Source organism: Betta splendens, chromosome 22, assembly GCF_900634795.4.
Source record: "Betta splendens chromosome 22, fBetSpl5.4, whole genome shotgun sequence".
In the NCBI taxonomy this organism is placed as follows: Eukaryota; Metazoa; Chordata; class Actinopteri; order Anabantiformes; family Osphronemidae; genus Betta; species Betta splendens.
The window spans coordinates 5,989,710-6,016,022 of NC_040900.2; the positions used below are offsets into that span (position 1 = coordinate 5,989,710).

Here is a 26,313-nt window from a genome sequence, read left to right on the forward strand (position 1 = left end):
GTCCTCCCCCGACGGCACAAGCCCAGCGAGGGTGAAACCTCGCGGCAGAAGTGATTCACCTGCTCATTCGCATCACGACCTTAAGCCGACGATGAAAGTGTAGCGCGCGCTAACGCGGGACGCGCCGCATCCCACACGCTGGAGCTCCGCCACAGCCCGCAGCTGCATTGACGGTAAACAGAGCAAGGTAGCGCATGGGCAGCCAGCGGGGAATTATTCCACATCGCCTCGCATCCCTGTGCATACATGGCGCCCTGACACACACACACACACACGCGCGCGCGCGCGAATTCAGTTCGCAGCCTCACGCGGTAGTCGCCAATTTCTTCCCTTTTTTTTTATTTTTTTCTGCAGCCATCATTATTTGCGTCGGTGTGCAGCAGCGGAGAGGGGATTCGGCGCACAGTGCCAGTAGAAGGTATCCTCATTTTCCGGGATCAGGACCATGGATGTGGCCTCATCCGGATCTGTCTCTGCAGACGCGGCGGACTGGCGCGGTTTTTTCCTCGTCGCAGACGCAGCCGCGTCTCCGTGCCGCGTGTTGCGACGGTGTCTCTGAAAAGGCTGCGGACCTCTGGAGGAAATGAGAAGACGGATCTGCTTTGACTCACGCCTGACGAGATGGTGAGTGCGATGCATGGCCGTTCGCCCCATCGCTGAGAAACAGGCGCCGATTTTCATTTCCAGCCCCGACAGCTAATTACAAACGGTTGAAGCACAGACGCGCTCACAAAATCCCATAAATTGACTGAACCGCGTGTTTCTGTGTATATTATGATGTATTTGCTTATTTTCCCCCCATGAAGTGCGATTCGTGTTCCACTCCGCCGTGCTTGGGTTTGCACACACTACGTTTTTCAGCATCACGCCACCACGATATTATTTGTATTGTGCGCGTCGTTGGTGCGCAAACGGCCGTTTTCATCCAGCGGACGAAACGTCCCAGTCAACATCATTGTGAACGGCGGCACCGGTGGCGTTTGGGCTTTAATAATGACCTTCGGTGCTCGGCGGCTGGAAAGAAACTCTCACCTGGGATGGAGCGTGGAGTGGCGTGACCTTCATGGCAGAATACCTATAAATCAAAGTGGGAACCTTAAGGAGGAAACTGGTTCCGTGGGGCCGGCGCTTCCTCCCTGCCCCGTCGTCTACCTGTTACTAAAACCGCATCGGGGATTTGGTGCATCTGTCGCTGATGTTATCAAAATCTGTGATTGCGTTTTTTTTTTTTTTTACTGCCTCTACTTCAAACGTGGCCCCCGCTGCAGTCCGCTCCCTCGCGCGCGCGCTCCTCGTCCCCTCGTCCCAAATACATCACAATGCATTTGACTAAACCCCTGCTCGATTATTTAAACTGTGAATGAGCGTCGGCGCCGCACACTCGTCTCGCCCCGGTCGCGCTCGTTCGACGCCGACTTCGGCACCATCGCCGTCACCATGGAGACGCCATAACTTAACCGCACACTGCATGTTTAATTGATCTCATTCGGTGCGTCTGAATCTCCGCCGTGTTTCTTGACACAAACACGAAGATGCGCATGGGCCGCATCGTCAAAGAGCTTATGACTGCTGCTGGCACAAAGCGGGTTTTCAGCAGCCTAAGAGGATTTGTGCAGTATATTTGAAAATGTATTGATACATCCGCCTCTGGTTTAATTCAATACAACACGACGGATGATTGAGGTCATGATTTTCACACCCAGTTATCCCACTGGACATGGCTCTAATGGTTTGGCCATTTTAAAAATGTCAATGCCAAACATTACACCCATCTGTTAATATGAAGCAGTCCAGTTCATCACCGCCACCAACCGCGATCTCCATAATAAACTTAGAGCAGATTTATCACCTTTACCACCAGAGAATTTATACGCTAATAAAAGCAGAATGAATGTTAGAGCTGTGGGTATCAGATTGAATTAGTGTGCACAGGTGCAGTAACAGGCTCTGACTGCTACAGTCTGCTCGTGGCCTCTTTATCACCATGCAGGTGTGGTAGGTCCCCCCCCCCCCAGCCTCTCTGCTCTCCCCAGCCTTAAGATGGCAGCACCGCGATGCCGAAAACGAGGAACGGCTGGAAGCTCCCGCTCGTTAACTGGCAGCTTTGTTCCTCGTTGCGTTTCACAGATTAAAGTTAAACTTGTGTCCGCGCGGTGGATTACATGTTCCCCGCTATCTGCGTGGAGGTAGCGGGTCACTTCCCCCTCCGTCCGATCCTGCCACGGCCTCTCCCCGCTCGAATAAAAGGAGGCCGCGCTTCCAAGATCAAACGCGCCTCATTAAATCATCAGTTTTCCCTAAGAGCAAAGAGGCCTCTCTCAGCGGTGACCTTCAGCTTTTTTTTTTCCCTCCATCAGCACTGAATCACAGCAAAGATTGATCCCGCCATCGACCCGATGTAGGAAGTGCGCCCTCCGATCCGCTCACCCACCACTCTTGCTTGGATTTCAGCAGCCAGTCAAATCCACCAGGTCGGTATCAGAATGTGTCCGGCACGTTTTTATTGCGCATTGATCCAAATAGCATCTTCCATACAGTATGGCAATGTGTGAAACAATAGCATGAAGAGGGATGCTGCGTTGACAATTAGAGGCACAAATGATGACACATTACAAAATGCATTCAGCGTTAGTGCAGAGCTTTTCCTGATTAGATCATGAGTCTAATGCCTCGCTGTGATCCCTCTCCAGGACAGAGTATGCCATCTGCACCTTTTCACAGAATCCTACGACCCCTGCTTCTCGGCACGTTCATCCTGGGATGCTTTGTGACTCTGATTTTGATGTATTTTAAACCATCCACCAGCTGGTTATCGGGCCCCGTGGAGTCCACAGCGTCCACCGACCGGGTCAAGCACCTCTTCTCCACCAAGAGCGACAAAAACGTGACCACCGTGCTCATCTGGCTCTGGCCTTTCGGACAAACGTACGACCTGGGCGTCTGCAGCTCCCTCTTCAATATCGAGGGCTGCTTCATCACAGCGGACAGGAACCTGTACAACAAGTCCGATGGGGTCATTATCCATCACCGAGACATCTGCACCGACCTGTCCAACCTGCCGCCGCCGCAGCGGCCGTCCTTCCAGAAGTGGATATGGATGAACTTGGAGTCGCCGTCGCACTCGTCCCAGCTGCCCGGGATCGAGAACCTCTTCAATCTGACTCTCAATTACCGTCAGGATGCTGACATTGAAGTGCCTTATGGGTCCATCGTAGCGGCGGAGGGCGAGGAGGACTTTGTTCCGCCCAGCAAAAACAAGCTGATCTGCTGGATCGTGAGCAACTGGAACCAGGACCACGTGCGGGTCAAGTACTACAATGAGCTGTACAAACACATCGAGGTTCACGCGTACGGACAAGCGTTCGGGGAGTACATATCGGACCAGGACTACTTCCCCACCATCGCCAGCTGCAAGTTCTACCTGGCTTTCGAGAACTCCATCCACAAGGACTACATCACTGAGAAGCTCTACAACCCGCTCTCCGTGGGGACGGTGCCGGTGGTCCTCGGGCCGCCCCGGCAGAACTACGAGAACTTCATCCAGGGAGAGTCCTTCATCCACGTGGACGACTTCACGTCGCCCAAGGAACTGGCTGACTACCTGCTGCTCCTGGACAGGAACGAGGAGATGTACCTCAGGTACTTTGAGTGGCGACGGCACTTTAAGGTGAAGAAGGCCTATTTCTGGGCAGAGCACACATGCCTGGCTTGTGATTACCTGCGCAGGCACAAGGAGTACAAGGCGTTCAATAATCTTGACAAGTGGTACTGGGGCGGGTAGTGGTTTGGAGCGCTATGCAGTGCTTGTTGTGTTGTCGAAGGCCGTGTTTTAAGAGTTTTAAAGGTTTATTACTGTTCTTTCCAGAGCTGTTTTCCCATGGGTTCAGTGGCCCGGAGAGAGACGTCCATCTTGTTTTTTTTAATAACAAGCCGACTTTGCTTAGCCTTATGTTGCCGTTTGCATTATTCAGTTCAAATTTTTATTTATTTTTCTTAACGACAACAATGTTTGATGTGTTTTTGCTCCGCGTTGCGCTTAACATGTCAGACATTTGCTGCTATTTTTTTAAATGTTTCCCCCCTCCCACTAGTCGTGGCTTGAACGCGGAGTTGCGGGAACGTTGCTGTGTAACAAGCGACATTCCCAATGCAGTGGTCGATGTTTCCTTTCCGTTTAAACACCCCCTTGCACGACAGAGTACACGTCGAAATGGCGTCAGCCGCAGAAGGAGACGATCACAAGTGAAAATATTTATGTAATATTTATTCAAGTGAGTCATTATACGATAAAGAAAAAACAATCTCATCTGTGCTAGTGATGCAGTCACCTATGCAGTGTTTACTGAACTCAAATGTGAAAGTAGTTCAACTGTGTCATGTACATACTGTATTGTGTATTTTTGGGATAATGTAGCTGTCATCTTTTCCATGTTTTGTAAGTTTGCACTCGCACGGCGACAGATGGTCGCCGGCCGTCATGTGACCGTCGCCCTGGCGGCGTCTGGCGGCAGACGCGACCCCAGTTGCAAGGAAGAGGCTCCTGAGCGGTCCGTCTGTCCCAGTGCAGTCGGACCCAGTGTGGATGGTGCAATATCAGACTCCCCCCAAAGGACTTTGTGTTGCGTTTTGGTTTGAACCTGCAAAAGTCTTGACATTTCTCACGGACGGGAAAAAGCACAAAGTTGAGTCGTACTCGAACCATTTAAGCTGTTTTCTATGTGTGAATCTCATCCCACAATGTGACTTTACATATTTACGCCTTTATTTATTTTTATACTTCATGCACATGCTACTGGGATGGTTCAAGTGAAATCTGTTTCATCGCCGTCTGGGGAGTCAGATGTTGCTTGAAAAAGATATTTCCTGGATGTTTTTTTTAATTTACACTCCTGCAAGTGTACGCAGCCACATGGCCGCTCACGACCTGTAGATATGACTTTGCGGTTTATTACTGTCACTCAACAATGCATCTAAATAGCACTCAGCAGCTACTGACACGATGGTTATGTTTTACAGAAGATACTGTGCAAAACCATGTCAACATTTTATGCAAGATGCGCCAGTGGTTTCACGGACACTTGTCATCATTTCTGTTCTTTAAAGGGACCTTCGTGTAATGAGGATGATTTTAGTTCTTCTCATGTAAAATCGTTCCAATTGTCATTGTGAAACCTGTATATAAAAACTGTCTTATACTGAAGTGTCATGCATCCAACCAGCTCATTAAGAAGTGCATGTGCAACAGTGTGAGCAACAGTGTTTGCGTTTATGGGGAACAGACACAAGTCATTGTACATATTTTATATGTTCAAATCTCTCAATAGCAAGCAGTCGAGCGGGGAAGGTGATTTTACTGCAGTTTAATAAGTAATGTTGGTCGCCCTGAATCGAGAGGAAAGGGGACAAGGGATCCTTGAAAAAGATGAGCTGCCTCAGAGACAGAGGGGGGCGGTTTCACACAGGGAGGCACTGGTTTCCTGTTGCGAGAGTTTGATGCAGAGCGTCTTTTTCATAGTGAGTATTTCACGCATGCGCCTTCTGTCCAGGTTGCGTGAAGGGTCGAGGTCTCAGGGTCGGGCACCCTGCGTGTCCGGACACACTTTGCACGCTGACGTTCAGCATCGCTTCATCCATTTCAAATTGAATTTCCACAGTTGTCGCCCATGTTGATTTACAGCACGGTGTCATGCAGGCAGGGGTATAAATAGCGATTGGAGAGCCTTGATAAGTGATGGATGAGGGCGAGGGCAGTGTTTTGGTGGTTACGCCTCGATCCCCTGGCTGTTGTTAGTTACGCCGTATCCTCAGTAGCACTCTGGTATTCGCAGACGTCTGTGGAGATGACACATTCTTGTCACCTGCCTCTGCCGTGTGTGGCTGGGTTCACAGGGCGCAAACGATCCATCCGTGTCAGTTGGGGATTAATTAAGTTCAGGTCGCTGGGTGGTGTACATGGGTAAGGGTCCCTCTGGTTTTCCAAGCTTAAGCCGTTGCCAAGGAGGAGGTCATTGTTCTCGGCAGTGGGTTTATAGATAGTGATGTGAAATTGTGACGAAATAGTGTTCACAGCAAACATTTTATGACGATTTTACGATTCTCTGTCATTTAAATTCCAATTAAATCCAGTGGTTTAAAAGCAAAGACCACGCTGGGCTTTTTGAATCCGCCTGTTTCCTCTGAACTTAAGCTTGTTGTTTGTGCTGCAGCCCCGGTGTGACAGGATGTGTTTAAGCCCAAGGCGCTGAGGACGAAGCTGTTATTCTTGGACAGCGTCCTTAAAATCTGGATGAAAGCAGGACACCTTATTTTAAGACTCTCGGGCCATCGCAGGTAACGTCGGCGGTTCGGGCTCTGCTCTTAAACGCTGCCTCCGTATTGCAGGCTGCGAATAACTGATCAAAATTCTTGGCAAGTGAGGAAATGCGAAGGATCTCGGATGAAAGCATTTTAACAAGCGACGCATTCCTGGGAGTAGACAACTTTCTCTCCTCTTTAGTGCTGGAGGTCGTATGTCCGGGTGGACGACGGGTCGTGCACCCAGCCATGCCATGAGTTACTGTGGTGAGAACCAGGGAGGACGGGGACCCTCCCTGAAGGGGTGTAAGGTTTTGTAAGACTCTATCCCGCTCACCCCCCCAGACAACCCCCTGTGTGGATATCCTGTTCAGTCGGGGATGCTGTGCTGAAAAGAGCTCTGCATGTTGCAGAAGCCTGCACAAAGGAGCGGGTTTGTGTGAGTGCTCTCATTAACTGCTAAAATCACTCCCCATCTCAGCCTAATGGATCCCACTTTCGCTGTCATCGCCATGCCAACCAGCTGTCAACTCTGGGGCGGCGAAGCTTTTGTGCTTTGCAGAGATGCAACTGTGATGTGTTGATATGTCTCCGTCTACAACAAGTCACAACCTCAAAGGAACCAACAAAGTAAATGCCTGTCTTGGTTTCTGAGATCCCTTGATTAAGGGGAGAAAAAAGCAGCCACTAACACCTTATTGTAAAGTCTGAATACATTAAGATAACAGGACACCCGAGTCCAGGTCAAATAAAGGCCTATTTATTGGGACTAGACAAGCTGCATTCGAAATCTGTTGGCAGCTGCTCACTGGTTGACTTCAGAGGATTAAGCGGGCGAAAAGGAATATGCAAGATCAGCAAGCTTTTTGCACCATAGTCTTGGCGCTGTCTGGTGCACACGTTAATAATCCACGCGATCGAGAGCAGCACCTGTCATCCGTCAGATACAGATCAGAGCAGCTGTGATGAAACTCACTACGTTCTGCGATGAGAGGACGATGCACTGAAATGTCTGTCTGCTGCTCGGCGACTTACTACACTCAAAGAGTCTTGTTTGCTGGTGAATATAGGTCACCTCCAACCCCGGCTGGTCGTCACACGATGACAGACGTACTGTACCGAGCAGCAATGCAGCGCAGATTAGAAGCTTTCGAGAGGTAATGACTATATTTGTATCGCAGTTGGTTCTGGGTTTATTTAGGGGCCTGTGATTACCAGCAGGCGAATCTGTACATCAGCAGGGAGCGTGGGTACAATGCACAGCCATTTAATCCAGCGCAAGAGATAAGGCAGTGTAATCTGCCGCATCCTCCTACTTAGAATTAAGGAAAACGCATGAATTCAGACCATGCACCTGGAATTCTGACATAATGTGGATATTTAGTGTTTAAACCCTTACATAACGCTCGTCGTGTACATCAGAAATAGCCCAGAGTTTGTTGGTACCACCTACATACATTGCAGGACCATGTTCCAACATGATCCGCGGACCGGGAAGCCGTTCATTTATCACGCGGTGTCATTGGGGAAGAAGAGGAGTTCATCCAGCGTGCGCTGCATCCCCGTCGCTGACCTTCCTGCGTGCTCCCGTGTGTCTGAGGGATTAGGCCTGTGGGCAGGGCTGGTGGTCTTCCCAGGCTATTTTTATGAAGGTATCTGCCCCCTGAACACTTTAGGTAAACTGATACGAGCACATGCGTCCAAGATTTACGTGTAATTAGTTGACTGTCAGTCAAAGTGGACTTTTAACCGCCTGAAAAGGAGCATTTGTTCCGTTTCAGCGTTTGTCCTGTTTGTGTTCGCTTCGCGCGGCTGTTCGAGCTAAACACACTCCGACGCGCCCGGTGCTCGAATTAGACGTTTTATTGTTCTGACCAGGACATGGCACCAGCTCTGGGGAGCTTTTGTTCCGTGGCTTCGCACCAAGAATGTTTTTTTTTTTTTTTTTAATGAAGTCACAAGAGTATCGCTATCAACAAGATGGTCACAATTAATCCACTCCTCCTCGTTCATTTTGCCACGGACAGAGCGAACGTCAACAAGCCTGCAGCCCCCCCCCCTTCCGAAGCGCTGCCAAGGCACTTTCAACCACAGAGAGGCCCTGGCAATATCATTCAATACCTGGCAGGCACAAAGCTGCTGGCGCCCACCTCCCGTAAGCCATCTGCAACTGCTTGTGTGTAGCAGGCAGCGACAAAGGCCACAAGTGTGGTCGGACACGTCTCGCGGTCCAAATGGCCGACCGCCTCTGCCGTGGCACCGGTGTCCACACTAGAAAGGCAGAGTTAAACCAACCAAAGGGTTTTCATCTTTACAATCTAATTTATTTTTCCCTGGGGTGTATTTATGGGCGCTGATCAAATGTTTAGGCCGGAACCACAGTTGAATAGTAGCCGCCCCAGAAATGCCACCATCCATCTTCCACAGCATTTCTCTTAGTTTTCCTGCATTGTTGTTCTGAAATGAGCTCAACAGCTTAGTGATCTGTGCAGCTCCCTTAAAAGGTACAGACTGATGCAGCGAGTACTGTATGTCCATCCTCTCCAGAGATTACTGCTAATAGGAGGGTCAGTATTTATAGAAGATCCCCCCTGGTGGATAGGATACCCCTAATCCTGCCTCACCCATTTTCATCCCTGCCTCATCCCTGCGCCTGGACCGCTCTGCGTCTGCAGCACCAGCCTCATCCTCGCCCCAAATCAGCAGAGGTAGAAGCGTCTTTATCACGTTTTCTATTCCGGATTCTTCTAAACAAGAATCAGGGAGCAGTTGCCCGGACGATAGCGGCACATTTTTCCATTCCTCTCTAGTGTCCGATTTCCGTTCCCCTGCTCTCTTTGTCCTGCAGCTCCGAAAGACAAACGACAATGTCCACCAGCGAGCGCTTTGACTGCCATTACTGCAAAGACTCCCTGCTGGGGAAGAAGTACATAATGAAAGAGGACACGCAGTACTGCACTAAGTGCTATGAGAACCTGTTTGCTAACTGCTGTGAGGGCTGCTCTTTAGCAATTGGCTGCAACTGCAAGGTAAGGAATGTTGTTATAACTCATTAAAGGGAAAGAGAAACTGGTTGATGAACTTTAATCACATTCATTACATTAATATAACACCTTATAGGGGTATAGTTATTGAGGAATATATATATATAATAAATACATTACCTATCAAAATATCCTAATAATATATCTACAGGACCTGTCCTACAAGGACCGTCACTGGCACGAGCAGTGTTTCAAGTGTGCCAAGTGCAGCCGCTCTCTGGTGGAAAAGGCTTTCGCTGCCAAGGATGAGTTGCTGCTCTGCACAGAATGCTACGCCAACGATTACTCCTCCAAGTGCACCACCTGCAAGAAGACCATCATGCCAGGTGAGGCAAAGCGTGGCTTTCAGTGGGATCGGCACAGCCTTGACCTTGAACGAACATTTTTGGGATTTGCTACAGACAATCACAGCTAGACTTTTTATTTCCCCTGGTCTAGTGGTGTCATCATTTATTGATATGACTAGTGTTCTCTTCCCTGTCAGTTCCGCAGACTGACGCTACTGCTTTGCATGTACAGTAAACAGCAGATGGAGCAGCAGATTTTTAGAGCCCTTCAAGGGTTTTTCCGCCTTTTTGGCATGAAAGAGCCTCAAAGAACTTCACAATTTCAGTTCCAAATATACAAACTCCAGAACAAGCTCTTGTGAGTCAGTTACTCTCTACAAGGTCAACAGTGACCTTCCCTTCAACTTCAATGTACAAAATGCATGTGCGCCTACACAAAAACATAAATTTAAATTAATTGCTAGACAGAAATCCAAATTCCTCCACACCCGAAACTCTTTCCAAGATCATTAAGTCTGAGTCGTCCTGCCCCTGCTGAGAAGCTGGCTCTATTTCGGGCTACGCTGTGTTCCCGTCATAGAGGTACCATATGCTGACTAAGCTTCCCTCGTCCCCTGCGCCAGGTTCCCGCAAAATGGAATACAAGGGGAACAGCTGGCATGAGACCTGCTTCCTGTGCCACCGCTGCCAGCAGCCAATAGGAACCAAGTCCTTCATCCCCAAAGACTCCGGGTACTACTGCGTGCCGTGCTTCGAGAAGCAGTTCGCCTACCAGTGCTGCGCTTGTAAGAAGGTGAGCGTCCAGCCGAGAGCTGTGCATTTTGCATTAATCGCTGCAGTGACCCCCCCTCACACCCCACTCTGGTATCTTAATGTGGCTGCGCGCGAGCTGAGTGACACCTGTGTGCGCGGTGTGACGCCTCCAGGCCATCACGACAGGTGGAGTGACCTACCAGGACAAGCCGTGGCACCGCGAGTGCTTCCTGTGCATCGGCTGCAGAAAGCAGCTGTCGGGTCAGCGCTTCACCTCCAGGGAGAACTACCCCTACTGCCTCGACTGCTTCGGCGACCTCTACGCCAAGAAGTGCGTGGGCTGCAGCAGGCCCATCGCCAGTGAGTCAACGGCCGCGGCCCAGTCCGCGCTTTCATTCATTCACTCCGACAGCGTCGTTGGCGCACGTGCGGCGGCTGCCGGGTAAACGCTGTGTTTGATGTGCGCAGGTCTGGCGGGGGCGAAGTACGTCTCCTACGAGGAGCGCCAGTGGCACAGCGAGTGCTTCACCTGCACGCAGTGCTCCGTGTCGCTGGTGGGACGCGGCTTCCTCACCCAGCGGGACAACGTCTTGTGCACCGACTGCGGCCGGGAGAAGTGACCCCCTCCACTGTAAAGCACATGGGTTTGGCTAATGCCACGTGCTACATGCTAAACGCTAAATGCTAGACTTTGGTGTTATAAATGTTCTCTCACACTACCCACGCACGAAAAGGTCGATTTCACAAACACAATAAACAAGAGACTGTGCTTTGTTTCTCCTTGTACACTAAGTGTGTGTGTCCTTTGGTGATTTGAGAATTCACAGATGTCACTTTGCGTTCCTGTCTGTTGTTCCACATCCTGATATAGTTGTTCCCCTTTAATCCAAGAGCAGCTTCAACTCTTGGAATAACCGACATTCATGAGCACCTTTTACACAGTCACTGATTTCTGCTGCCTCATCTCTTTCACATTGTGAGTGACTGTATACTGTGTAGGTCATTATCCACCAAAACCACCACTTTGGCTCATGCAGAAACCGGCGTGCTCCTGGACACAACAGTGGCCCATCGTCTTACTCATATCTACTGTTTTGAAGCTCGTAAAAGACGAATGTCTTGTGTAATCGTAAAATTGTCCTCACACGCCAGGATGAGCAAAGCAAAGTGCTGAGTCGGGTTTCCTGTCAGGATGTAGTCACATGGGGAGGTTAAACTCCTTTCACTCACTTGTGGAGGAGTCGGAGAGAAAGGGGGATCTGCAGAGAGGTAGGGTCTTGATTTTAAGACGGTAGCTTTGCTATAAACAGACTATCGCTTCTAACTGGACTCCAGAAAGCTTAAACATTAAGCAGCTTCCTATTTACTTGCTGGGGAGCTATTACGTCAGTGACTCCTGACCTGCACAGCATTGTTACATTCTTCAATGGCTTTCAAAGCTTTCACGCAGACGCGCGTCTTTGTAAAGCGAGCGGCCCCAAAGGAAAAGGACAAATCCTGCATCCAGTGCCTTGAGTGCCACGGCCCAAATGTCTACCTGGGGACTAAAGACGCGACAGTCCAGCACCTGATCCTGCCCAGCGCACATGGAGAGCTGGGTCCTGTCCAGAGCCCAGCCAGAGAAGGTAGAATGAGAAAACTAGGCTCGAGCGGCCCAGTGGTCCACCTGAGGACAGTACCGCTTTTCAACCACCTGCTGGTCCTGTGGGATCGAGGCGTCTCCGCCCTCAACATGTTTTCCTTAGAGCCGGTTCCCGCTCTGCCGAGGATCCAGCACGTGTCTTTGTTCGAGGTGCGCGACACGCCGCTCGCGGTACAGATGCTGACCGCGTCCAGCCGCAGGAAGGCCATCTGGCTCCACGTGGTGGGAGTGGACAAGTGGGAGGCCGTGAAGGAAATCCCGCTGCCTCAGGACCCGGTGGCCTTCGCTTTGGACGGCGCCAGTCTGTGTGTGGGCACCTGCAACAGGTATCTGCTGTGTGACATTCAGAGCGGCTGCACGGGGGAGCTCTTTCCTCACAGTCACAGCAGAGAGCGTGTCTTCGTTGCGTCAGTGGGACGAGGGGAGTTTCTCCTAAACGGGCCTGAATCCTTGGGTGAGTCCTGCCATAAATGCCAGCTCCCACCCGTCACAGTTCCACCAAGCCTGGGGCTATTTGCACTGGTGACATGTCACTTCTCCACCCTCCTCCCTTAGGCGTTTTTGTGATGGAGACAGGAATATGCCAGCGCCCCCCCCTGCAGTGGCCGCAGGAGGTGCTGGCAGCCGGAGTGTGTTTCCCTTACATCGTAGCCCTGCAGCCCCAAGCGCTGTGTGTCTACAGCCTGTTAGATCAGCAGCACAAACTGACCCTGGGCCTCAGTGGAGCCAGAGGTCTGCTGCCCGTTCCAGGTGAGCCAGGCTGCAGTTTAGGGCCTAAACCTCCATAGAGAGACTGGCACACTGTGTTGCTGGAAGGAAATAGCTGCGTCTGCGCCGATTCAGTCAATCATTTCTGGACCCGCTGTTGCTGCACGCCGCGTGTCTCTGAAAGCCCGACACCAAATCTCTCCTCAGATGGTGTTTTAGTGTTCACGGACAGAGACATTTCCAGCCTGCGCCTGGTGCCACTCGAGGAGCAGATCCAGGCTCTCGTGGAGCTCGAGAGCTTTGAAGAGGCCTTATTGTTGCTGGACGGAGTTCACAGCCGCCGTCCCATTGACTCGTACAAGGTGAAACGCGGTTATTAAACGCGGAGCGTGATGCGAGCGCTCAGATTCTAAAGAGGCCACAGATGGATTTATTTCTCGACTGTTTAATTCAGCCTAGTATTTGTTCTTGCAGGAGCGGCAGAAGGCCATCACTTGCCTGGCTGGGTTCGCTCATTTTTACCAGGAGGGCTTTTCCGAGGCCAGGGATCTATTCATGTGAGACCAAAACCCTGTAACATCACACTCCAAACTCGAAACATGCTAAATGAATCACAGCTCACGACACTAGTGTGTAAACGTAGTCCCGAGTTACCCGACACAGTACCACCAATGCTCACTCACAACAGCAAAGGCGAACTGGACCCCAGAGAAATCATCCACCTGTTCCCCGGCATGCGGTCGCTCCTCTGCGGTGACTTCCAGCCCCAGTATGATGGAGTAAACAAGGGCAGGGCCCTCCAGGTGCTCTGGCAGGACGACAGCAGCGCGCTTCATCGTTACCTCGCCTTCCTGGGGGAGTTTCTCAGAGCAGTCAGCAGCACCGAGCGAGGCTTGCGGTGCGGAAAGGAGGTGGACTCTGCCCTCTTGAGGCTGTACACAGAACTGGGGGACGCGGAAAATCTGCAGCAGCTCGCGGAAATGCCAAACAAATGCTTGCTGGACCACTGCGTTCCGGTTCTGGAGCAACACAACAGGTGGAGATGGATAATTTGCTGTCAAACGTTTCATTCAGTATAGTTATGATGTGAATGGTCTGTCTTGATTAATCTCGTTTTAATTCCAGATATTTTGCATTGGGCTCCCTCTATCAAAGCCATGGGAAGCACACTAATGCGATAGAGGTATGACTCTCACAGAGGCCTCATCCAACTAAATGTGATGATGCTGCATATTTGAACTCCTGTTCTTCTCTCAGACTTGGGTAAAAATAGCAGACGGCTTCTACAAAGACCCGTCTTGCTCGGACGTGTATGGCCACATAGTGTGGACGCTCAGTCGGCTACAAGACAGAGAAGCTGTGTGGGAATTTGCAGAGTGGACTGTGCGAAGAAACCAGGAGGTGACTAGTTTTTATTTTCACACTATTGTCTCGACTGCAGAGGGCACAATTCACCTACGCCACACTGTTAATGCACTGTGTTATGAGTTCATCATTCATTGTACTGCAGATGGGTGTGCGGATTTTCACCCTGCGTCCACTAGATGCTCAGCTGGAGGTGCTGGACGTCCTGGCTCTCTTAGAGAAGTACCCACGGGCGCTGATACTCTACCTTGAATTCTTAATCCATGATTTAAACAACGAGGTGTGTACAGCAGCAGCAAACCCACCTAAGAGCCCGATTCCTTCATTAAATGCGCTGAAGAGTGATGGGTTCAATCTGTCCACAGGAGGAAAGGCATCACAGTCGTCTGGCTCTGGCATATGTGAGCCAGGCTCTGCATGAGGAGGCAGATTTGAGGGCGACCAGAGGGAAGCTGCAGCAGCTGCTCTGGGAGTCCAGATTCTATGACGTCTCCGCAGTACACGGTGTGTGGCGGCACTGTTCGTCGGCACGTGGTCGCCGACGAAATGACTTTTGAATGTTGTCGCCGCAGAGAGGGTCAAGTCGACCGCCCTCCACGTGGAGGAGGCCATCGTCCTCAGCAGAGCCGGGGACCACGCGCGGGCGTTGCAGGTGCTGGTTCACCAGGAGAGGGACGTCCGGGCGGCCGAGGCCTTCTGCAGCAGGGCGGCGCGCGGCCGGGGCTCCCAGCGCAGGCGAGCGCTGCTGCTCAGCCTGCTTCAAATCTACCTGGGGTCCGAGCAGCTCGCCGGCGCCGCCGCGGACCTGCTCAACCGCAACCCCCGCGTCTTCCGGGCCGAGACGGCCGTCCAGCTCCTGCCCGAGGCCTGGTCCGTTCAGCTGGTGTCCCGCTTCCTGGTCGGATCCCTCAGGGAAAGCTTACACCAGAGGCGGACGGCGAAGCTGCGAGCGGCCCTGTGTCGAGCGGAGCTCCTGCGGCACAAGGTCATTCGGGTGAGTTTAATGACAAGCCTTCCGTTTTTTACTGCCGTTTTCACTGCGTCTAATCCTGTTTTCGGTGTTTCTGCTCGTTCACAGATGCAGGCGTCGAGGACAAAGCTCGCGCTGGATGCGGAGCAGAAGTGCTCGGTTTGCCAGGGATGCTTTGCTGAGCCACAGTTTGCTCGTAACCCCCGCGGTGAACTGATGCACACTGGCTGCGCTGGCTTTTTGGCACCATAAACACACTGGCAGGCACAAAGCAGCGTCTGCTCATGAAAAACTGTGTGTCTGCATTCTGGAGAATCACAATCATTTCTAAGTGTCTGCTTCCTACCCAACAATTTCTCTAGATTAGACTGCATCATCCAGACAATCTCTCTACAAGCATTGAATTCATAGGCCTTGGACTAGACACATTCCCTAATTAGAAAAAAGAAAATACATCGTGTAAATAACTGGTTTGAGAGTGCAAAAGAGCAAGTGCAGCACTTTTTCAGGGCAGCGTGTCTGAATCATTTCCTAGAGACACAGAAACAGCTATAAAGTGAATTGTGGGGGACACTCAGGGGCATTTATTCTCTGATCGGACAGTGGTGTTTATCATGGAATCCACCTGCGGTCGCCCTGATGACCACAGGATGACCAACCTCCACTGCTGTATATACGCATCCATTTCCACCGGCTGCGTATATTTGTCTTCATAAAGCCGGAAATAGAAAGTCAACATACTGCGCGTGAGTCTTTTTTTTTATTTTATTCAGCTGGTGCATTAATTTACATTTGTATAAATAAAAAAGGAGACTACAATTACAGGTTTGAAAGTGGCGCATAAACAGGTTGAGGAAGTGCAGAGTTCTGGGTGAGTTATTTTGCCAGAGACCAAATAAAATGTCTGTTCTGGGTGTGAAACATGAACGCAGACACAGATATATGCACTATTAGCTCTGACGGGCCCATTCTGTAAATAAACATAAACACATATCATCAAGTCAGATAGCTTTAAACTGAATGTATTTCTGTCTGCATTTAATCCTTAAGGCGAACCATAACTGTGGGTATTTCTTTATCCTGATGCATTGTGGGACAGCGCACGAGGAGACGCCTAGAGGGGCTGGATGGATGTAGGTTTGTTGCCTGGGGTGAGTGACTAATTGCAGTGTAGATAAATAGTGAATTATGGACGTGTCGGTGGGGATCATCTGTGATGTCTGAGCCAAAATATCTTGGGTTTGTTTTATCATTTTTCATCCTAATGAGGTTTTGTGCAAGTTTCTCATTGTTTTTACTCAGTCTGGGGCAACTGAGGGACATATGTATTTACAGTTTCACAGTGTGGGTGTTATGATAGCTTCTCAGAGGCACAGGAGGGATTAAAGCCCGTAAAAAAGCATTTGATTTAGGATTTGACTTCTCCCATGTATAAATTTAACCTCTGACTCATAAAGAAAGTGAATGACATGATAAGAAACCGTATTTCTATCTTATGTCTTGATGTGGTTGTAGGAAAATTGCCTATGTCCATTTCTCCATAATGGCTCCTTGTAATTTTGATAACCAATGGATTTGATTTGAATCTGTCATTGTGAAAGACTCTTGGTCAGAGAGTTGTCATAAAGTGTCCTTTGGCTGCTTTTATAGTCTCTGTGAGGGATGCTGCTCTGTGACTGGCTGAGTTCAGGGCTGTGTCCGATGACCAGTGACCACTGGGTGGACCCAAGGCTCGGATAATGTCCATTCCCTCCCTCTCAGGGTCACTCGAAGGCAGGCGCAATGTTGTTTTCAACACTTAGGGGTTTTTCTGGGTCTCAGAAATGTTTTTTACATCTTTCATGTTGTAACCAAGTAAACAAAGGTAAAAATATACAGAAACAAGTACAGACCTTCTTCTGCCTCCAGAGGAGACGTTGATGTATTTAATCATATTTCTTTAATTTGATGCAGTTAGTGGTCGTTTTGCTAATTGTGTGTAATAAACCTGCAGCTGCTGTTGACGTGAAAGTCACCGCTTTGAACTCTGGGAGTTGATGCACGAGCAGGTCTGGGCCCAGCGTCATTAGGGTCCGGGCCAGACGGCCGTTTTACACACGAGGGAACTGGACTGGACGCAAAACTCAGCAGTTACGGAGGAACGTATTGTGCCCAAATGTTGGTCTCCCATTATAAATATCCACGCTGCCACGGAATCAGCGCTGTTATGGAAAACAGGGACATGTTGCTCTGTACTTTTCCAAAATGAAGTCTGATGTTTGAACTGTAAGAGTCACTTGTTTACGTGTTTCAACAGTTTAGTTTTCTATGGGAGCAATTTATTAGACCGTTTCAACAGATTCGTATTTAGACCCTTGTTTAACATGAACTTAGAAAACTACAGCACGTTCCTCGCACAGTACAGCAAGTTACATGGGAAAAATGAACACACACCGCTTCTATGCATCATGCGACACATTTATAGTCAAACCACAAATTGCTGTATCGCGTCCCTTATGACGCATCTTTTAATCCCTCTGTGGCTGCAGAGAGACAAGGAGAATCTCAATTTGCGAGCTTTTTGGTAGCAATAATGGTAAGGTAGCAGAAAACCTACATGATTGGACTTTAATTCCCCCTTTTCCCCAGCAAAACTAATTCTGTCGATAGAATATGGAAATAAATGGCCAGAGAGGATGATCAAAAGGTTTCTGTTTTTAACTCCAAAGGCAACGCTTTCATTTTCATTGCGTCCTACCTTGGGGTTTGGCCGAATGCCGCCGGCACAAGTGTGTGGGGTGCCCCGCTGGAGACACAGAGGGCAGGGACAGCAACCACAGACACCCACCCTGCCCTGGTGCACGGAGTCAGCCTCATATACATTATACAGCCATGCACAGGGCTCATATTGTTCAGCCTTTGCCACTTTTAGTGCTCAAGACTTAAATGTATATGAATATATATATATATATATATATTTTGTTTTTAGCAGCTGTGTGTTTATTATAGTCAGCCGAGACTGGAAAGTCGCTCAGACATGGGTCGTAATCCTCCGTGTGTCTGTCGCATTACACTCTGTTATTTCAAAAACTGTATTGCTATTATGTTATTATGCCAAAAACATCAATTACAATTGTCTTGAATTTTTGCTTTTCTCTGCACAGGAAAATATATATTTTGAATAGACTTAAATGGACATTTCCTGTAGGTAGATGTTGTTAAAGCCTCATTGCTCCCTGTACGTGTGACTGAAAACACAGAAACTTCTTCCAAGATGTATGAACCATAAATAGATGTATTCCTAAGCAAATTAAGTAGCATTAGCTTCATGATCTGCATCGCAAGCAGCTAATGGCCCAATTTCTACTATATAAAGACTCAGACCCTTTTTGGAAAGTGCACGTCTTGTGTGTTTATGTTGCACTTTTCAGCTCCAGTGTTTGACCTCTGGGTCCAGTTGCGGCCGTCCACCTGAACAGAACCACACAGACCTGCCGAACAGTCAGAACTGCCCTGTGGCAGCACACAGCAGGTACATTTCATGTCTAGGAACTGCCAGCAAGCAAATCAATCATGTCACCTGGGAGTCAGAGTCAGACAGCTCAACAAATGAGATGATGAACATCTGTCACATTTAAATTCCAGCTGTAGCGATGGATTTACTGCTCCGTGGTCGGTTCCATGTGAAAGGAACACAAGTGGAGCTCTAACAAGCGGAATGTGTGTTTGCTCTGCAGGATCCTCATCTAGCTTCTCGGCTTTAGCTGTGAGACTGTGCCTCCTGTGGCTTTGACATCACTGATTACAGAGTACTAAGTTACTGTTACTGTACCCTGGGAAAGTTGAGAACATAGAATAACGCATAATTAGACATTTAGCGCCAATCCGGCCCGCAGATGCACACACCCTTCACCACGACATATAGGCGAGGGAGTTAAAAATGGCCCAGCGCCCCCTGATATCAACCGCTGGAGCCTAAAACAAGCTCCCCCAGCGATCTAGGAGTGACCTTACTGTAACCCACAGGACAAAGGCCCCAGTGGGGCAAGAAATGCCCTTCTGACCTCAAACGCCTCCATTCACATCTCAAGCTCTGTACACATAGCAATCAAAGCTCCAATCACAGCTCAGACAAATTAGGGGTATATCGAGTTTTAGCATAGAATTACAATTCTATTTCTACGGATCGAACATCTCTGGGAGCACCGGCCGAGGGATATTTCAAGGCTTTCAGTAAGTCGTGCATGGACTTTAAGTGAGAAAGCTGCTCAGCTGATGCGAAGCTGCGTGACATCTCTGCACTTTGTGGCTTCGTGCACCAACACATACCCATACTTGAGGTTTTTTCAGGATTTGCCGAGCAGCACTTTGCGTAAAAATATGCAAAGAACAATTCACAGCTAGCACAAATGTACTTACATTGATCTCATTGTGATAATGTCACGTATGGCACTTTTAGTGCTTTACATTACATGTCTTAATGCTCCATCCTGCAGAGTTTAATGTCACGTCTGATGGGAGACGGTGAGATGGACCGATTCGCTGAGTCAGCTCTCGGCCGATGCTCAACCCTGTGGGTCCATACGGCGCTAAATCAAACAGCAGCAGTCACCGCTGTGGCGGCAGCACAGTGAATCACAGCATCCTAAATAAAACTCACCAGCTTTTCCATTGTCTAAACACTGAAACCGAGTAGGAGCTCTATAACATAACACTGCGTATGCTTAACATGCTGTTTGACGAAGCAACAAAGCCATGGTAACGGCCACTATTATATGTACGAGTGAACCAGAGTAAACGCGTTGTTAAGGTCCACGAAACCCGGGGAAGTACACGTTGTTTTTCAATCCTGTGCTTTAAATATTCTTAAATCCCCCGAGTCCTTCTCTTTATGCAACAAATAAATAAACAGTTCTACACGGATTTATCTGTAATCTGTCATAGAACCGTGCCTTAAAAGCTTCAGGTGCATGAGAAATAAAGTGATCAATTATCTCTGATGGCTGCGGTCTGAAAAGGCCTGAAGAAAACCCGCCAGCTGCCTCTTTGGTAAACACGCTCGACACGTCTGTGCGCACACGCCGGGCTTTGTTCTCATCCTCAGGTGATTCCTGACGTTCACTTCGCCGCAGCGTTTCATCACCGACTCTAAATTAAATCGTCTGGAGGAGCTCACCTCAGCTCCCCCCTGGTCTCCGCGCAGACTGGCGGCGGCAGATTTCCGCAAGATGAAGATTACATTGAGCTCCCAGTTGGCAGTTGGTGTCAAACTGGGACATACTGACAGATTGGAGAGACCGGACTGCTTTTTACTCCCAAAAAAGCTCCGCGGCTTATAATGTCAGGTTTTGGCACGTTTCCGACCTTTAATTTGGAGAGGGTGTTTCACAGTCACAGAACCTTGGAGAGATAATGGTGGGTGAAAGTATAGCTTACAGGAGCTGAATGTGTACAGGCGTGGAGCATAATTAGCTTAATTTCAATGAAGCAAACCGCTCGTCTCTGGGGTATGGATGCATCAAACTCTGCATTTGAAAGCGGGGCTTCACACTGGAGCATGAAGTTGAACCGAAGGGCTTTGAAACAGGAGTCTAAACACCGAACTAATCTCATTTGGGTTTCACGTCCCTTATTTGAGATCTGCTCGGGGGGGGAAGCAAATGGATGCAATTTACACCGACTTAACAACAGAGCAATGGGCGCGACCGGGCCTCTGTCATTAGACGAGCTGCGTAATACCTGACTTCAAACAGTTTGACTCCCTCCCAGACCAAAACCCTGACTTTGGGTCAAATGAACATGTTTGCAGCCTCTTCAGCAAAAGCATTATAGACACTTACACAGTAAACGCTAGCAAATGTCAAGCGGTCCTCATCCTGGAATACACATCCTAACCTCCACAGTCAAGATGTTTGTTTTGGTCGCCATGAATGAACAGGATGCTCACAGGAGCTCAGTGAGGCTTTATTAGAGGAAGCTGAAAGGAAGTTCAAGAAGTTTCCAGACGCAGCGTGAGTCCACCTGTGCGGCCGGCCACAGTTTAATTCCACCGCGAGCTGTTGAGAAGTGACCAGAATGTGAGCAGAGCAGTGTAAACAGTGCAGCAGCAAAAGGGCCCCGGCATTAGGGCAGCCGTTGTCTCCTCCTCCACCGCAACACCTCAGACTTCCACATTTGGAGATTTTGTTTAAAATGCAGAACTGCAAATAGCCGACTGGAAACTCTTCAAAGTCTCAGACGGCGCGTCTGCCGTTCACCTTGTGCAACCCAGACTCCACGGTCCAGGCTTTTAAAAGCGCCTTCAGCTCCAAGTCTACAACCTTCGAAAAATGCTGTTTACGCTAGACGCATTAGCATTAAAAAGGAGATTTCTAACAGGAATTATAGGAGAGATTAACAGAGGCTCTTTGTCGGGAAATAAGGTCAGAGACCCAAAATAGTCATCAGGCCTGTCCTAGAAAGATCTTCCAGCAAGCTGTCATTGCAGTTAAACCTATACATGCTGCCGCGGAGGGTGGGAGCTCTGGGAAGTCACACTCTAATTATTATGTTAGCAGGAAGGGAAAGTTTTCCACGTGGATCGGCCCGGTTAACAGGTCTGCAGCCGCGGTCGCCTAAGACGGCCGGGGCGTGCTGAAATTACAGAGCGCGGTGACTCACAGCCGCGCCAGGAAACCGGGCTCCGCACGGAGGGAACGTGGGCCCGCCGGGTCACCGCGGGCCCTTTGTCCTGCAGCGCCTGGAAACGGGTCGCTGGAGGCCGGAGAGGCTCCCTGCAAACGCATGGGTGCGTTTAAGGATTCCAGCTTCACACAATAGAGCACTTATAAAGAGCTGCATGAGAAAAAGTGTTCAACAAGTGGTTTTTACAGCTCATTTCAAATAAATGCAGGTCTAATAATAAAATTCAAAGGCGAAACTCATTTGTTCGGTTTCTGGACTAATACCTACAAAAAACTGCACGGTCAGATGTTTTTCGCTAGGACCCGTCAGTAGACCTGGAGCGCTCACAGGCCACGTGAGGCCCTGGACGAGTTCAAAACACAAACAGGATCCACCTTTGGCACGTCCCTTCAAAATATCCTGCAAATATGAAAAAAAAAAAAACGCCTGCTAAGCCCTTTAAACAAACAGGCAGCGGAGCCAGCTACCGGCGGGCAGACCGTATGGAATGAGCGCTAAGTTTGTGTGTTTTATTCTGGGACGCTAGTGTCTGTGGATCACCAGCGACAAACTCCGCAACATCTGCAGCGAGCCACTCGTCTGAATGACTGTGGGATTTTTTTTCCCTTAATATTTTCAGATAGCGGGCCAGTGGAAGACTTTATGGCAGCACATCTGCGACGTATTTGGGTTCGGTTCACAAACCAACGGCATATTTGGCATTTTTATAATACTTGCACGTGACTTCGTGTTTTACCGACGCGTCAACTACAGTTTTGCCAAGTGCGTTTGATTGTTCACATCAGTGATCATTTATACATTTTATGGGGCTTTTAGGATATTATAAGTTACAGTGGGAGCGAGAGAGGCAGTATTACACAATGCGCTGCTTCTCATCAGCCAACACAACAAACCTCAGCGGGTCGAACCGGGTCCGCGGCGTCGTCTTTGGACACGCTGTACCTTTAACTCCGTCCGACTTCCTGCGGTCGCGTCTCACACAAACGGCGCAGGCAGATACGTGAATGGCGCGGACGCACTGACTGAGAGTTTGGCCCCGGGCGCTTATTTTCAGACAGACATGGCTGCGACCAAATATAGTGCGCACAGAAACAACACTTGTCTTCTCTCTCCACAAGTCATTATGGTGCGGCGCTAACTATCTGCTTCAGTCGAGGTGACATTGCGCCGTATAAACATTGTTCCTCGGATGACACTCCGTATTTCAGGCGCGGCGCGCGTCGCCCCTCGCGCCGGCGCGCGCACACGTCGACTGCGGCCCTCCGCGCGCGCGCTCGGCTCGGCTCGAGTGCAGCGACGAAGCCGCGAGTCGAGCAGAGGTTCACGTCTGTTTTCGTGGACAATGGCCGCTGCAAGTAAAGCCCTGACTTCCACCGGTGAACAAAACAAACAAACCCGCAGCTGAGTCAGTTCCTCCAGGAATAAACCCGAAATGTGGAAACGGGAGCGATTCAGTCCGATAACGTTAATAAGCGGCTGCTCGTTTTCATCCAGCAGACCGGCGATAAGATCACAAGGAGCCTGCGAGTGCAAATTGTCGACATATGAACTTAATTACACAGTAAATCTCGCGTCTTTACGCGATAAAACACCCCCGAGGTGAAAATGTGAGCATTTTAGTGGCGTCTGGCCCGACGCGGCACCGCACGCCGCTCGCTCGCCCCGCACCGCGCCACGCACCGGCACCCGGGAGCTGTCGACGGGCATCGGAGCCTCTCTCCCTCCTCCATCCACGTTCCGGCGTCTATCTGGCGTTTCGCGCCCGTGACCTCCCAGGCGCCGCTGTCACCCACCAACATGGGCTTTTTTCTGTTACTTTTACACTTCCGGCTCCGCTCAGGTCCGTGTTTGTTTTCAGGACCCTGTAATTTCCCCACCAATCAGTCAGAAGGGCCCCCGTCAAGTCTACCATTCATGCAGTTTAAAGTAGCTCTTAGTGGTCCATGGAGTTTATTGAAACATTAAATTTGTATCCCAGCCGTGATGGTGTATCTTTAGCCGTTGTTTAACTCACGTGCTCGGTCAAGTCCCCTTCCATCAACTGCCAATTACGCTCTCCTCTTGGGTGTGGGCAGCATGGCGAGGAAACCAGAAACATCAATTCCTGGCGAGCAAAACGAACAAAAACAGGCAAAATGCAGAAAGCTTCCCTTCAAACACTGTTATCATTGTGGAGCACGGGCACAAACATCGCCGGCTCCGCCAGTCGAACCCGCGGCCTGTTGTTAGACACGGACCCGGGCCTGAAGAAGAAGCGGGAAGCAGGAGAACGGGCCGAGTCATCGTGCCCCGTCACGGCTTGCCGCGCTTGTTTCTATGCATCATATTCGATTATTCTGCTGCATAAAATAAATAATTAGGATTATTTGAAACAGAGACCTTCACAGACGAGCATGAACCCAACCCTGGGAGTGACGTGATGCTCAGGCCGGAGCGCTAGCGCTTTCATTTTAGCGACTCTGGGCGTGCCGCACTCATAATTAGCCTCTTTCTTTCTATCTTAAATTAAATTAGGTTAAAAAAACAACCTTTATACCATATATCAAATATAAGAAGTGACACCAAACTGCAAGCACGTGCGTCTTTTACGGCGAGGGGCCGTATACGGGGCGAGGCGACGTCACCGTGTGCATTTGACGACTGCCAACCTAATTCTAATGGTTATTACGATATGGGCCGGCGACCACATCAAGCCGCTGCGGTGGAGTAATGAGCAGAGCAGAGAGGGCACAGCCAGGCGCTTTCACAGCCTGCAATTCTGCCCTCAGAAGCGCCGGGACACAAAGTCCTGCTCAGATAAATGCAGTGGCGTGTTCGGAAAATGAGGAATAGGCTGCAAAGTTATAAACAACAACCAAATTGCACTGTTAATCCAAGTCTTCCTCGCGCCAAGGTACACGGGTACAAGGACTCTCCATGCAAATGCAGCTTGTTTTTTCATGCGTAACAGATGAATCATTGTTCTCAGACCGTCCGACTAAAAACAGAGATCGCCTTTTTGCCGTGGTTTCAGTCCCGAAAACATAAACTGAAGATTTCGGAGCCTAAACATATAAAATCGCAACCCTACCCTCACTTGCTCTGTCATTTCTCTTGACTGGGTGCAAAGCTGGAACGCTTCTCCCTCCTCCTCGAGCATCAAGGGGTTTTATGATATAGTTTAACTAGAAAACAAAAAAGCTGGTCACACATGGCGCGTTCAAAATAAAACCCTCAGCTGCTGAGTCGCTGGATGGACGTGGGCACATGTGATTTTGATTATCTGTTTCAAACCTCAAAGAATGAGCCCGAAACACATGGCTATGATGCAAACCTAGATGTGAAGCGTTAATAATCCTGCTCGAGCTGTCGTTTGTCCATTTTAGCCATGCATCAGGTAGTTAGTCTGTCAAACGTGTGAGAATGAAGATAACAGGGGAAATTAGACAATGCTCGTCAATCCTGATCAGCTGTTAGAAGCCAGGGAAGGTAGCACTTTGGAAAATTGCAGATAATTTGGCCTAATTCACAATTTAAAAAAAAAAGTTCAAACACTCTTCTCGTGGTAGAATCTTTAATTACAGCCAGGGTGAAGGATGTGTCACAGTCACCTCGTATACAGTAGGCGCTACGTATAGAAATGCGGTCAACAACTCATCATTATCATTCCTGCAAACATACATAGTGCGATACATCCACATTCATTATAAGAAGGCCAGAGAAAGCCTACATGGATGTTCACATGTTCAGGAAGACGGGATGGAATAGAAGATACCCTACACATCGTTTATGGCGACCCGTGTGTTAGAGAACATGTGATTATTTGGGTGTATGCATTTCCTATGTGGCCAGCCGGAAATTGAGAAATTACAGTTAGAGGAGCTCAAAGTAAGCAAGGCAAGGTGGAGAGTGAGGCCGAGGGAGGATAATACCGGTGGCCAGTGCCGATGGAGGAAATACAGCATCATGAGAGAAACCAGCTGTAATTGTAGTAATATCCTAAAACCTATGATGATGCATCTGCACTGAGGGGCCAAAAATACCAGGTGACCACAGGGGCATGGCCCCTTCTCCACATCAGCAGCGGTCCCTGGCTCCACGGCGGGGTGCTGCTGTGCTACAGTATAGCCTGCCCTCTCCTGGACAAACGCCGGTACTGCACCCCAGGGCTGCGGCACAGAAACAAGCCCAAATGTCTTTCCCAGCAGCTCCTTATATAGTTTTATTAGCTGTTTTGAGGGTGAAACTAAATAAAAAAACTGTTTTTAAAACACAAACTGAAATCAAGGCCGGTTTGTTCTCTGATAGCCCCAAACGACAAGCTGAACAAATAACAAACAGGAAATGTGCAGAAACCTAAAAACATCTGAACTAAATACGGCGTCGCATCGAGTACAAACAGAAACAGAGGCACGTGCTCCTAATCTAAGACAGTTAAACCATCAGAAATCCTTTCATACCTGGTTTTCTGCATGGAAATGTCCAGACAGGCAGGAAAAGGTGAAAGACAGCTGGACAATGTCTAAATGTGGAGTCTGGTCCATCCTCAATGCAAGCTCTGTGAAGCGCAGGTGCTGCCACACATCTGATGACACTTTCATATTGACA

The 26,313-nt window shown here is 49.3% G+C and overlaps 3 protein-coding genes across 4 annotated transcripts; all 3 read left to right on the plus strand.

Moving 5' to 3' along the window:
- The first annotated feature begins 13 nt into the window (after window positions 1-13).
- On the plus strand, window positions 14-5,200 carry fut9a (fucosyltransferase 9a). Of its 2 annotated transcripts, none has more exons than XM_041069071.2 (3): window positions 14-624; window positions 2,358-2,471; window positions 2,806-5,200. In XM_041069071.2, exons 1-3 carry the CDS (start codon window positions 584-586, stop codon window positions 3,779-3,781), a joined length of 1,131 nt encoding a protein of 376 aa, XP_040925005.1. In that variant the 5' UTR covers window positions 14-583; the 3' UTR covers window positions 3,782-5,200. The 2 variants fall into 2 exon arrangements, with proteins under 2 accessions (XP_040925005.1, XP_028993947.1); XM_029138114.3 differs by having other exon boundaries at window positions 599-624; window positions 2,691-5,200.
- A 3,643-nt stretch (window positions 5,201-8,843) lies between these two features.
- Window positions 8,844-11,147, plus strand: fhl5 (four and a half LIM domains 5). Its single transcript, XM_029138115.3, has 6 exons — window positions 8,844-9,002; window positions 9,143-9,323; window positions 9,490-9,664; window positions 10,249-10,418; window positions 10,552-10,738; window positions 10,847-11,147. Exons 2-6 carry the CDS (start codon window positions 9,162-9,164, stop codon window positions 10,996-10,998), a joined length of 846 nt encoding a protein of 281 aa, XP_028993948.1. The 5' UTR covers window positions 8,844-9,002; window positions 9,143-9,161; the 3' UTR covers window positions 10,999-11,147.
- Window positions 11,148-11,446: 299 nt separating this feature from the next.
- Window positions 11,447-15,799, plus strand: si:ch211-266g18.9 (transforming growth factor-beta receptor-associated protein 1). Its single transcript, XM_029140062.3, has 11 exons — window positions 11,447-12,474; window positions 12,576-12,770; window positions 12,936-13,090; window positions 13,203-13,285; window positions 13,417-13,764; window positions 13,854-13,911; window positions 13,986-14,129; window positions 14,239-14,373; window positions 14,459-14,597; window positions 14,666-15,087; window positions 15,172-15,799. Exons 1-11 carry the CDS (start codon window positions 11,805-11,807, stop codon window positions 15,313-15,315), a joined length of 2,493 nt encoding a protein of 830 aa, XP_028995895.1. The 5' UTR covers window positions 11,447-11,804; the 3' UTR covers window positions 15,316-15,799.
- The last annotated feature ends 10,514 nt before the right edge of the window (window positions 15,800-26,313 follow it).